Source organism: Lipotes vexillifer, unplaced genomic scaffold (assembly GCF_000442215.2).
Source record: "Lipotes vexillifer unplaced genomic scaffold, Lipotes_vexillifer_v1.1 scaffold466, whole genome shotgun sequence".
In the NCBI taxonomy this organism is placed as follows: Eukaryota; Metazoa; Chordata; class Mammalia; order Artiodactyla; family Lipotidae; genus Lipotes; species Lipotes vexillifer.
Window position 1 is genome coordinate 712,945 of NW_006796103.1, and position 14,258 is coordinate 727,202.

Here is a 14,258-nt window from a genome sequence, read left to right on the forward strand (position 1 = left end):
GTGTGGGACACCCAGCCTAGCTCTCGCGGTCCCCGAGGATCCGGTCAGCTCTCTGCGCGCGGAATTTGGCCCCAGGTGGTAGGCAGTGTGGACACCGAACCGGCCACCGCCGACCTCCCGCGGTCGCCTCGCGCCTAGCCTGGGTAGCAGCGCTGGGACGCAGCGGAACGCAGGACTCAAGCATAGGAGGAAAGAGGTGCGCGCGCACCGTCAGCGAACGGAGGAACGGGCCTGCCCTACTCAAGGCCCCGCCCTGCCCCGCCCTACGCATGGCCCCACCCCCCTCCACGCAAGGCCGGAAGCGCGCATCCCGGGTGCGTCTTCCTCTGACTAGGAGGCCGGGCGGGCGGGGCCTTGAGACGGCCCTCCCCTCTCCGACCCCGGCCGAGAGCGCGCGCCCGCAGTCCCAGCATCTTTGATACCACGTCTTCTGACACCGCCCCCTCCGCCCCCGTCTCTCCCGTGTGGCCACTCCCCTCCTGCCCACCCCGCGGAGGCGGGGACCCAGCCCCACCTCCCCGTACCTCCCGGAGAAGCGGTTCCGGAGGAGCTGGGCGGGCCATGCGTAGGGGAATGATGGACTAAAGGGCGCCTCGAAGGCTCTGAGCGTGGGCTTCAAAGGGCACGGACTCAGACCCTGTCTCCACTGCTCACTGGCAGTGTGGCCTCCAATAAGTTAAAAACCTTCGGTGGTGATAACAGCGTCATCCTGATAGCACTGCTGTGAGCATTAACTGAGCTAAAACACCTAGAACAGTGCTTCTAAAAAAGCACGTCCTGTTTTACTATCATCATTGAAGGTGTTATTAGAACGTGAGAGATTTACAGTGGATGTTCACAAAACAAGAACCAAAATGTATTAAATGCCTACCGTTCACCCCTGTCCTGTGCTAAGCACCCATAAGTCAATGATGTAAAAACATATGGGGAAATAGCGAAGAGACAAATTTGCCACGCACAAGAATTCCAAATAATTTACTAGATAAGCATGACTCCCCACTCGTGAGTCACTCGTGAGCCACATGGTGGCTCTATCAAAGAGCACAGTATGGAAAGGAGTAGGAGCCGGCAACCTTACAGTGAAGAGACCTGACCAAAACTAACTCAGCCAGATGATCAAGTCGCTATCAATGGTGATAAGGCATGTTAATTTTATGTAGCCTAACCCCAGTCCACTCATGAAAAAAAAAAAAACAGACGAATCACAGTTACAAGACATTCAACAAAATATCTGACTACTCCTCAAGGCTGTCACAAGGTCACCAAAAACAAGGAAAGTCTGAGAAACTGTCAGAACGAAGAGACTAAGGAGACATGACAACTAAATATGTGGTAGATACTAGAACAAAAAAGGACATTGAGTAAAAACGAAACAAATCTGAATAGTGTATGGATCTTGTAGAAAACAAAAAGCGGTTTAATCAAGATCAAATGTATTTCTTCCTTGGGCTTTTTTTTTTTTAATTAAATTTCTATTTCTAAGCCTGCTCTATCAGAGAATGTCTTTTTTGTAACTATGAAATTCAGACATCAGCATAACTTGCGTTTTGACCACATATGTTTCTTTAGAGCTAGAAACCTGGAATTACCTGCAATGGGCAAAGTATTTCTAAATTTTGGTTATTTGACTAAGCTCTTCAGTAGCTGCCTCAATTTGAATTAAACCTCAGTAAAATGTATGTTTTTACAAGGAATTTAAAAGCCGTACCATCTTTATACTAAAAGAATAAAGATTTTTATTAAGCATTGTAAGTTGCATTCAATAGCCTTCAGATACACCACAACACAACCCATCTACAATCAGTCAAACCCAACAGCAGTTCATTCTTGCACAATCCATGAGTTAGGGCAAAACTCCCTTCAACTTACAGTAAGATCCTACTCAGGTCTTGCGGGCAGGGATTGGGGAATTACATCTCATTTCTGATCACTAATGTGTGATGAAGAGCATCAGGAGAATTATATGAAAACGAATAAGAAGTGATTCTGATTTCAAAGTACATTGTTTGGAAACATTAACAAAAACATCAAAATGATATAAGTATACCTGCTTCTACTAAATTCTTGATGGGAAAGTTCTCAAGAACAAGCAATTTGTTTCCTGCTACAGAAGGGGGGGTTGTTTTTTTTTGTTTTTTTTTTTTAAAGATCAAAGGGATTTTTTTTGTTTTTCACAGAATTTCATATTTTGCTAATATGAAGGCATAAAACAGCAACAAAGAACAATAATGCATACAGCAGTGAATACACCAGGGTAATGTTGATATTCGAAACAGCTAGATAATTTGGGGGGTTTTAGAATAAATGCAACAGAGGTCAATAATCACAAAATTTTAAGGTTAGAGCAAGATCAGTCAATGACTAAACAGAGTTAACATCTTTTATAGGACTATTACTGATTATTAGCATTTTTGTTTTGCAAATGGGCACATACTGGTAAGAATGGAAGAAAGGACAATAACATGCATAATATTAACTACACACTTTAAAAATTATGAACCATGCAGAAGTTTAGCTCAAGTAGTAGCACTAATGGTCTACGTCCGATTCAAAACCACATAGTTCATTGATCACAGATGCATGGTATTAAGTCACGAAAAGTTTCAGAACACAGTGTGTTGATTTTGAAAGGTCATTTGCATCTTCTATGATTTCAACTTTATCTCCATTTAACTTGCTTGTAAAGTATGTATGATGTACTGTATATTTAAAATCAGCAGAACGGCAATATTACTCTATAGTTTTTTTAGTTTTGATAGTTGCACTTCTTTTTTAACACAAAAGAACCACATCAACAGTGATGAAATTTAATTAAGAAAGAAAAACTGTGGTTGTGCCTAATTTCTTTCATAATCATAAAATCAAAGCCTTAGACAAAGCTTTCCTGTGAACAGTAATGCAAAATCAAAGATAATGGCATACATATGGTGCCAAATGCTAAAAATGATATTTTAAGCTATATATACTTAAAGACTGCCAAAATTTGTTTTCTTTATAGTTCAAGAAACACAGCTATAGGCTTTTGTCATTAACCAGTTTAAACTTTGTGTGTACTTCATTTTAAGTGTGGGAGTCAAATGCTCTTCATTTTCTTTCTCTCTTTTTGTTTTATTGTAGCATTTTGACTACAACTGGTTAAAACTAAAAATGTGTTGTTTAAATCTCTGATATCAAAGAGGGATCCGAATTTCCAAAGTCCTCATTTTTCTCTTACGGAAAGGAAAAAATGTACATAACTGTAGGCTCTCTTTCTCTCCAGATATTCCTAAATCCTTACCCTTCCAGCATCCTTCACCCTCTATAAAAAATAAGTTTACTCTTCTTTCTTTAAGACAGCTGCCTCCAGAGCATCAGCTCTACGGCAAGCACTGTCTGTACTTAGTGCATTTAAGTGAGGATTTGTATTGCACGTCTTAGAGTCATTGTTCAAGGCACTTTCCGAGTGGCTGGGGGCCCTGGTGTCGCCCGCGCTCCCATTCATCTGGGGAGCCGGCTTCTCCTCAGCCACCGCTCCGTTTTCAGCCAGGGACCCGTCTGAAGACACAGCGGAGGATTTAGATTCCCCGGATCTCGACTTCAGTTCTTTGGCCACTTCTTCTGCTGAAGCAGCATAAGGAGGCTTGCCCTATTTAAAATGAAGCACAGCAAGCGATAAGGCAGTTTTTGATAAACAGCGGGAGAGAGGAGACACCAGTTGAGGCCTGATGACACTCACCGCAGGTTTAAGAACAGAACACAGCGAGTGCATGGCTGTATCTCTCATTGTTATATACTCTCTACCCTATGCATTTTACACTGTGTATACTCTCTATACATTCCATTACATACTCTATATCCTCCATAATCTATATTCTCTAAACTCTACATATTCTATTGTATACTCTATATACTCTCTACATTCTATTATATACTCTATGCACTCTATTCTCTATATATTCTATTATATACTCTATACATTCTCTATATAGTTGACCCTTGAACAACATGGATTTGAACTGTGCAAATCCGCCATTATGCGGGTTTTTTTCAATAAACACATACTACAGTACTACATGATCCATAGTTGGCTGAATCTGCAGGTGTGGAACTGTGGATATGGAGGAGGGCTGACTGTAAAGTTATATATGGGGCTTCCCTGGTGGCGCAGTGGTTGATAGTCCGCCTGCTGATGCAGAGGACGCGGGTTCGTGCCCCGGTCCGGGAAGATCCTACATGCCGCAGAGCGGCTGGGCCCGTGAGCCGTGGCCACTGAGCCTGCGCGTCCGGAGCCTGTGCTCCGCAACGGGAGAGGCCACAGCAGTGAGAGGCCCGCGTACCGCAAAAAAAAAAAAAAAAAAAAGTTAAATGTGGATTTTCAACTGCGCAGAGAGTCGGCATTGTCCAAGGGTCAACTGTACTCTCTATACTTTACAGTCTATATACACTCTATAATCTATCCACTCTATACATTCTATTTCATACGCTATCCACTGTATCATCTAAATTTTCTATACTCTAAACATTCTATTATATACTCTATCCACTCTGTAGTCTATATACAGAGTGGAACTGGAGGTACCTATCACCCTTGCATTAGAGACATCCTCTTGTACACCACAGGTTACCATGTTCCCCATTTGGGCTCAGTTTTACACAGTGTCTTCTCATTTTAGTTTTCAATCCTGTAGTTCAGAAACACTCATGTAAACTTTTCTAGAAGTCAATACTACTGTCATTCTCTTGGAACCCTGAGAAACATAATTAATATAAAAATATAGGAGGGCCAAGAAGCAGAGAAAAATAATACTGAAGACTTCAAGTACATGCTTTCAAATCTCAAAACCCTCACTCTCTCGAGGAAAAGTCCACTTGCCAGACTAAACACACACTTGTGGCAGAGTATTGCCAGTGGTGATTAAGCAGTTCCCCCATGGGTGCCTGCTACAGGAAATGTGTTGAGGTGTCTGCTTATTAGGGAACCTCCTTGTAGTTATGAAGGATGCAGGAAGACTAAGAAGGAAAGCCAGCCTGTACCTGCTTGGAAACAGACACTCCCTCTCTCTACAGCTAATTCTTCCCATAAGCCTAGGCAAGGAGTCCCCCACCACTATATGCACCACAAGCACGGGGCAGCACTGCCTCCTCTGTCCCACTGACACATCGTATCAGCACTGGCCCCATCAGGATGGCAACAACAGAGAAAGGAAGGCCAGAGACTCTTAGGAAACAAGCTGCCCTTCATCATCTGTCCTTCTCAAGGTGCAAGTATACTACTTTCACTTAAAAACAAGCAACAGGAAGTACCAAGGAATCCACACATTATGGCAATAAAAGATGGAACAACATCCCTAAGGACAATGAAATACATCAGAAAGGCATATCAATAAAAGACCAAGACTGCTCCCTTTGATTTTAAAACAGGCTGTGACAGGACAGGATAAGGAAGAGGTGCACAGATTAAACCAGGAAAAGCCATAAAGTGAGGCGAAAAACTTTGGGAAGAATTTAAAATAAAGAAAAAATAATTCCAGAAATGAACACTAAACTAGAAGAAACAACACCAAATAAACATCATAGTACCTAAAGGTGAAAGAACAAAACTTTTAAAATCAGAGAGATGAAGAAAGAGAAATGCAGATCAAAACCACAACGAGACACCATTTCATACCCACTAGGATGGCCAAACTCAACAACAGATAGTAGCAAGTATTGACATGCAGGTAGAGAACTGGAATCCTCATACATTGCTGATAGGAATGGAAAATGGTGCAGCCATTTTGAAAACAGTTTTGCAGTTCCTCAAATGCTTAAACACAGAGTTGCCATATGACCCAGAAATTCACTCCTACATGCACACCGAAGAGAAGTGAAAATGTGTAGTTAACAGTTAACAGTACTCTTACATATTTGAAAGTTGTTAACAGTAGTTAACAACACTCTTTTTTTTGTTTTGTTTTTGTTTTTGTTTTTTGTGTGTGGTGCGCGGGCCTCTCACTGCTGTGGCCTCTCCTGTTGAGGAGCACAGGCTCCAGACGCGCAGGCTCAGCGGCCATGGCTCACGGGCCCAGCCTCTCCGCGGCATGTGGGATCTTCCCGGACCGGGGCACGAACCCATGTCCCCTGCATCGGCAGGCAGACTCTCAACCACTGCGCCACCAGGGAAGCCAACAACACTCTTATAGTTAACAGTACTCATGTATTTGAAAGTTGCTAAAAGAGTATATCTTAAAAGATATACTCATCACAAGATATACTCATCACTTACAAGATTTCTCATCACAAGAAGAAGAAATTTGTAATTATGTGTGGTGATGGATGTTAACTAGACTTATTGTGGTGATCGTTTTGCAATAAACACAAATATCGAACCATTATGCTGTACACATGAAACTAATATAATATTATGTGTCAATTACATCTCAATAAAACCGGGGGGAAAAAAACCAAACTTGTACATATATGTTCATAGCAGTATTATTCATAATAGTCAAAAAGTGGAAACAATCTAAATGTCCATCAACTGATGAACAAGTAAATAAAATGTAGTGCATCTATATAACGAAGCATCACTCAGCAATAATACAGAATGAAGTCCTGGTATGGGGCACAACATGTGCATTTACATGAAATGTACGGAGAGCAACTCCAGACAGAAAGCAGATCCACCAGAGACTATGGGGGTGGGGTGTATGACTGCTCATGAATAAGGGGTTTCTTTTGGGGTGATGAATGTTCTGGAATTAACGGTGATTGCGTAAGACCTTAGGAAGAGACTGAATTGTACACTTTAAACAGGTGAATTGTATAGTATATGAGTTACATCTCAAAAAAGAAAGGAAGAGACGAAAAGGAATCAAAAGTATGCCAAACACCGAAGACAGACCCAGAAGGTCTAGTACAACAGGAGCACCAGAGATGAAAACAAAGCAAAGCAAAAGAACTGAAATGAAAAACTAGTAATTCAAGAAAATTTTCTGACATAAACAAATTTGAAATTGCATTTGGAAAGAAAGCATTGCATACTGAGTGCAAGAACGACCAGCAGCAGGGCATGTCACTAAACTTTGATGGAAAAACGAAAACAATTTAGGCATTTAGCCAAAACAGCAAATGACTTCAAAGGGAAAGACAATTCAATTATTATTAGTCTTTAACAGCAAAGCTTTATAACAGAAGAAAATCAAATAATGTGTAAGTCACTTGAGAAGATGTGAACCAATATTTCTAATTGCTAGGAAAATAAACTGTTTTCAAATTAAACACTGTTTTCCTAAGTCTTCCCTAGGAACCCACTAAAGAAAGAGACTTAGAGGGACAAAATGGACCAGCAGACTCAAGGCTGGTGGGGCACGGGACACAGTTATCTACAAACCCTGGACAAATGTGGCTGAAAGGAGTATACTTTGGACCATGTAGACAATAGTAGCAAAGCTGTTTTTCAAAACTGTGAGGATGACAAGGGAAAATGGGGGAAGCATATACCAACATTTTCTTTTAATTGTTCCCAGTGACTGTGCTGGTGATGGAAGAATTAGCTATTCCTAGCAGACTGTGTATGCAATGTGGGATGAAGTAAATAATGTGTTATGGGATGTTCTAATTTAATCATCCTCTGGGTTCTTAGGAACCAAGATTCTCAGAAGGGAAGAAAACACATACTGATATAAACAGTAAAGGTTAAGTCAAATTCCTAAAATCCTAAATTTGAACTAGAAAAGTCAGTTTAATTAGGGAGGAAAAAAGCAGCAGATTACATGTATATATGTTTGTGTGTGCATAGTATACGTGAGTGTGCACGTGTACACCTTTTCCCTCTAGCTCTGTTCATAGGAAAAGCCTAGAAATGGTGATTTGGTGTAGAAGAAAGAACACAGAGATGTAACAGAAATGAGACTAAATAAAAGCCTATAGTCCTCAGTTTGAACTGGAAACATCAGTGTGAATTCATGAGAATCATACCTTTAAAAAATACAATAAAAAGGCACATCGGTTGTGTGTGTGTTTACGTATATAAAGAAACAGGACTCTCTGTGTCTATGTACACAGAACACTAGGAACAATGACTGACCCTATGGCAGCCAGGGTCCACTGGTGCTCCTACTTGAAATGCCATTTCTCACTAAAGAAACTGAGAAACTAAGAGAAACGACTGTCACTGGTCTGCTGGGCTGGGTGATACACCAGACAGGAAGCTACTGAAGACCAGAGGTCACAGCAAAGGGCCCAGTGGCCAAGGATGGGTGAGGTGAGCTACAAAAAACCATGTGTTGACCTAGTTCCTGTAAGGGCTGTAATACTCAGGCACCAAAAACAGAAAGCAATGGGAAGCATCTTTTTATAAAAATACCCCAATAAATAAAGAAAAAGAAATGACTGAATGAGAATATCTTCATTTTGCAATCTGCAGTATATGAACGGATTCACAGGTCCTAACATAAAAACAGATAAGCAGACATGAAAGCACACACTACAGTCTTGCCACAGGGACAAACCGAAGTCTGATGCAGCATCCAGACCCAGCTACCAGCGGGCAAGAAAGGTCAGAGCCACATGGGAAACAGCACCATGAGTATGAGTGTGCACTCGACAAAAGCCAGAAGTCTGTAGGTGAAATAACCTGGGTTGTCCTTCGATAGATAAATGAAAGAAAAGAAAGGGAAGGAGGGAAGCCTGCTGATTCAGAGAGACCTAGAAGACATAGTGAACTATAAGAAAATGAACACAATTCAACATCAGTGTCTAGGAATGCACACGTGAGTGATAAAACCAGAAAGAGACAAGTGAGTGTAACTGAGTGTAAAACTCCAGGGTTGTGTTTATTTTGTGCAGAGGGAGGCAGGGGGTTAGTGTTGGGATTGGGCCCGTGAGGGGCTCTTGATATGGCTGGGGAAAATGTTATTCATCACACAGGTGATGGCTACATGGCTATTTGACTTATAAATCATGAAGCTATATTTGTGTGTCTCTGTGGTTTTTGGTATCTCGGTTTTATATTAAAATAAAAATAAAAGTGCTTAAGCAACATAGGGACACATATTCCCCACTACCAGCTTAGGAAAGGCCCCTGTATCCACCATGTATGACCATAACGTACAACCAGAGGCATTTTTATAGGACGAGCTCTGGAGAACCAGTAAGAATGAAGTTCTCCTCCCTCTTGTAAACCAGTCGAGAGGCCGAGAGTGCCTCTAGCTCAAAAGGGCATTTTCGTGAAGGCTGAGGAAGGTCAGGGTGGGGCTACAGGAGAGCCAGAACGAGCTGGGTACCATCCCCCTTGCTGGATGCTGTGCTACAAAGAGGGGCTGCCTGGGCCTGCTTTCAGGAAAGAGACTGCCTCTGCACTTGACTTGCTTGATGTATTTCATCAAAACAGAAGCTACCAAGACGCTAAGATCACCTGGCAAAGGCAGAAGTTTTATTTTCTCTTGGCCAAGTAAGTTTCCAAATATGGGTTATTAATAAAGGAGTCACAAGAGTGTACTCCTCTTAATGTTTACAAGGATACTATGGGAAAAAACTGAACTTTGACTAAACGCCATAATTCAGTAAGTGAGACAACATAATACATTGTTAGGGCTGATTGGTGTTTTTAAAAGATTGTTCTCAAGGGAAGTTCATCAGAATCCAGGTCCTAAAATGGAATATCCAAAGCGGAAGTTCTAGCTCGTTCATGAAGACAGACGTGACTTTATTTTCTCATGAGCTGATCCTTTCAGGGAAGAGGTAGTCAAGATGGTCCAGGAGGAGAAAAAGATGCACTGTTCCAGGATTTAAAGTCACAATTTTCTTTTAAATCCTAAATGTGATTTACCTACATAATGTTTTATAATATAAACAGCATTAATAGCTCCTGGATTATTCTCAGCTAAATTCCTATGTACAGCATGTGAACATGAGATCATGCTCTCTTTACCACAAATGATGATAAAATGATCTGGGTCTGAGGGAATGTACATTTGGTAAGCACCATGTGCCGCTATTGTGTTAGAAGCTCAATAGCTACAGAAACATTCCAACACCCCTCCTGTCTGGACACAGGCACTGAAACACTGGCCTGGGACGATCAGGCACTCAGGAGTGAACTGGCACTAGCACTATGTTGTGTTATTACCTGAATCGCACCCTGGTTTTTATAGCCTCTGCCATAGTACCTTCCACCTCTTCCAAATGTTCTGATCACTGGAGTGGAAATAACTCCTCTTGGACGCCTAAACACATAAAAGAGGACAAAAACAAACAGACTTGAATCTGTTACAGATAACATTTAAACATTTAAAATAATATCAAATGGATTTAAAGGTGTCTAGTCTATGCTACAGGAAGCACAAACTTTATTAAATCATGGTCACACCAAAGATTTAGTCCAAGTAATCAATCTTATTTTTTTGGTACATATCCAGTGTATTCAATTTTCAAAATAATGCACTTCAAAAATGTTTTTTTAAAAACATTAAAAATGGTTAATTGAGTAATTTTGGGATAATTATTTAATAATGGTTTAAATAATTACATAATGCTATATATAATGGAATCCTATACAACCACTAAGAATGATGTTAAAGAAGAATGTATTTAATGATGTAAAAATGTTCCTAGTAAACTCATGATTAAAGTAACAAGTAAGAGGCTGTTTTTTTAAGCTTATACAAATACAGTTTCATTGTTCCGAACTTACCCTCTTGCTGGTCCTCCAACAGAAACTACCTGTAGGGGGAAAGGCCCACGGCCTCCACGGCCCCGTCTGCTCCCAGCCCAGTGGCCGACCACGGTGCCAGCTATTTCTAGCTTCCCTCCCTGAGAAGGTATAGGTTGGATTCCTGCACAAAAGTAGATGAAAAAAAATCTTTACAATCACAGGACTAACAAAGAGAAATAAGCAAGCAGTTTCTTTTCAAATGTGGTTTCCATTTCATATGAAGCCCCTTTCTCTTGCTTTGTGAAGACTTGTTTATTATGTGAACTATCTATGTGCACAAGTTTGATTTTAAGGGTTTTATTTTTAAGCTGTTGTTAAAAATACACCTGAAAGTAAGACAACTGTGTTGGCTATTTAAAGAACCCATGACAACTGAAATAGGTTACAACTGCAAAATGAGCATGGCTGTTAGGTAGAAATAGATCCAATAAAGTATTGGGTGCATATGGCACACCTTCTATATTACCAAGATGGAAATCTGCAAACTCAGAATGTCTTTCTCTTTGAGTAACTACTTACAAGTTTACTACCTTAACTAAACATTACAGAAATTAATCAGTAAAAATAGCCTGTTACTTCTTATTGCATTATTAAATGATAATTTCCTTAGGCAGGGTTACAAATATTCATTGTATTCACTAACTTCTATTAATGACTGGTAGCCTACATATTCTAAGGTTTTCTGACTTACCTAAGAAAATCCTCAAACAATTAGTTGGTACCAAAATTTCTGATAAAAACAAAACAAAACAGAACCTCAAGCATCTTCTTTTCTGGCACATGGAATGGATTATAGTAAATTCTCCATCATCTTGGTATTAGCCATGATGATTAACAGCCAGGTAGCGCTGTTCAACAAAATCTACAAGCCTTACATTTTCTAGTGGCCTCATTAAAAAAGTACAAAGAAACACATGAAATAAATATTAGTAATGTATATTTTAGGGAGTTCCCTGGCAGTCCAGTGGTTAAGACTCTGCGCTCCCAATGCAGGGGGTATGGGTTCGATCCCTGGTCGGGGAACTGAGATGCCGCATGCCACATGATGCAGCCAAAAAAAAAAAGTATATTTTATTTAACCCAATATACCCAAATTAACATTAATTTCAACATGTAATCAACATAAAAAACAGCTACTAATGAGACATTTTGCATTCTTTTTTCTGTATTAAGTCTGTAAAATTAGATGTGTGCTTAGGACACAGCTCAGTTTGGATGAGCCACAGTTCAAGTGCTCGAGAGCCACATGTGGTCAGTGGCTACTATACTGGATGGCACAGATCCGGATTCCAGACACAATTTGGTGGAAGTTAAGAAGCAGGTTCCTCTTGTCGTTTCAGACTAAAAAACCACTTCTGACCAAACAATGTTCATAGTCAGAACTCCCCCCGCCTGCCCTCCCTGCCACCACAGTATTTTGTCACAGCTGCAGGCCAGCATAAGTTTCCAGGTAAGGGTTGCAAGAAGCTGAAGCCGATTGTGAAGCAGAGAACACACGTTACTGTGCACTGCATGATGCACAGTAACAGGAGGTAAAGCACCCTGGACAGCCGGGAGAACTAAGGGGAGGCAGGAGAGGGGCATGCAGTAGGAGAGGAGAAGTGGCTCCTACAGCTACAGAGAGAGGGCAGCATTCATCTGTAAGAGTCTTACTGCTACAAAAGATGTCTCTAGGTAGCTTCTGTAAGTACGCAAGTAACTGAGCTGGAAAAATATTCCCGGTCAAGAAAGGCTTGCCTATCCTAAAAGTTCTTCAAAATTGTATTTGAGTAATCCTGTAATGTAGACTTGATAGCCATGTTTAGGTCTGCAGTCCCAAAATGTGGTATTTATGACAAAGTCACAAGTCATGGGCTTCAAAGTACAGCAAAATCACAAGATGGTATTTCAAGACTAAATGTTAAGACTTTTTCTCTCCCTCACAAGCCTAATACAAATAAGAAGAGAAGCAATGGGAATTTAAAATAGACTATTTATATATCTGATATTAGATCTTTCTTTAAAAATGTTTCTATGAAACAAACTGCAATAAAGATTTTTATGCCAAGAATTGTACAATGCCCTTAGAATCTTCTAAACAAGCATCATCCTCTTTACCCAGAGGGGGCTGTTAGGGGATACGACAGGAAAAAAACCATCACTGGGTATTACTGGGCAGCCTGTTCTAACACAGGAGACAATGGTTAGGGGGCCAGGTGCACAGAAGAAGGGCTGTGTGTGGACACACACTGGCCTTCTGGAAGGCAGAGATGGGCCACAGCAAAGCTGCTGCAGAGACCTGGGGGCAGGCAGAGGCTGCGAGAAGAGCAGCAGTGAATGCCAGAGTGGGGACCTATCAGGAAGGATATGGTGCTGGAGTCAGGACAGACGAGGAGGAAGAAGAGCCAGAAGAAGCGGGAAGCTGCTGGCGGACAGAAGCTCTAGGAGGAGGTGTGGCATAATTACCGCCCTGTGACTTGCTAGTCCTGCTGCTGTCACTGCCTGAGAAGGCTCCGCAGTGTCCTGCTGCTGTCGCCACGCGGAAGGCACGGTAAGCGCCTGTCGCTACAGTTTCCCCATAGGGGCCTCCAAAGCCACAGACTCCTGTGGGACCCGGGTGGAGAGAGATGGGAGAAGCCATGAGGAACTGGGTTCAGGGAGAGCCACCAGTGGGCTTTCAGGCAGAGCAACCCCCATGTCCTTCAGCTGTTGTTCTTACACAATCAGCTGCCAGGGAGGAGACTCCTGACCCCTCTTGTCACCAACAACACTGAAATGTCACCTTGACTGCTCTTGGAGGAGCCTCTGGTGACCAAACACTATTGCTGTGGGCTCTGCCACAGACTTGGGAGGTGGCCTTAGTGGAGGAGAGCTCCACTGACCCCACACGTGAGAAAATCTTAAATCACAAACGTGAGCAGAGTTTTCAGCTACACTGACCAATTTTAAAATCTTATCTCTGCTATTCATAGCTTTTGTAGTTCCCGCTCCCTTTCCCATACATAATCTCTTCCAGGATCAAGTGTGCTCCTTTCTAATGTGAAGAGATGTTGCTGCAAACTTCATAACTAAGCCTGTCAATTATTTACAAGGTCTCAACACAGCAAGATATTGCCCACGAAGAAGGCCTGCACGCTGTACGTGCGTCTGTCTCCCCACTCTAGCAAGTCCCTACATACAGTGGTGGACACACTCACCTGCAAAGCCCCGCCCTCGGCCCTGTGCTGGTGGGACGGGCCCGAAGTGCCGTGGGTACACGGAGGTGGGGTAGAAAGGCAGCGCCGCTGGCGGTGGGAAGGGGAGTGGGTGGCTCTGCCGGGAGAAGTTCAGCCCTTCCAGAATGCTCTGCCGCATCTTTTCTACCTTGGCGGCTTGCTCGGCCTGGAAGTCAAGGACTGGCATGTGAAAACTTCATTCACAAGGTTTCAATTGAATTGGAAAGAACAGGAAAGAAATGAGACATGCTGACCACTGTGCCATGCCTACTTATTTACCCATAAATAACACAGTCACAATCTGCTCAGTGATACTTGTTTACAGAATGCAAACATGACCCCAAAAGCAAAAATGCAAAAAAAAAAAAAAAAAAAAAAAAAACAAAAAA

The 14,258-nt window shown here is 41.9% G+C and overlaps 1 protein-coding gene across 2 annotated transcripts in view; it reads right to left on the minus strand.

The window, feature by feature from the left end:
* Positions 1-1,712: 1,712 nt before the first annotated feature.
* The window catches only part of FAM120A (family with sequence similarity 120 member A), a 105,173-nt gene continuing 92,627 nt past the window's right edge, over positions 1,713-14,258 (minus strand). Inside the window, exons 14-18 of one of the 2 annotated variants that reach the window (XM_007468159.1) lie at positions 13,852-14,035; positions 13,121-13,258; positions 10,655-10,796; positions 10,091-10,187; positions 1,713-3,625 (exon numbers count right to left, since the gene is read on the minus strand). In XM_007468159.1, the coding sequence (XP_007468221.1) occupies positions 3,314-3,625; positions 10,091-10,187; positions 10,655-10,796; positions 13,121-13,258; positions 13,852-14,035 (873 nt within the window). In that variant the 3' untranslated portion in view covers positions 1,713-3,313. The remainder of the gene's footprint in view (positions 3,626-10,090; positions 10,188-10,654; positions 10,797-13,120; positions 13,259-13,851; positions 14,036-14,258) is intronic. The other variant, XM_007468160.1, reaches the window with a different exon arrangement.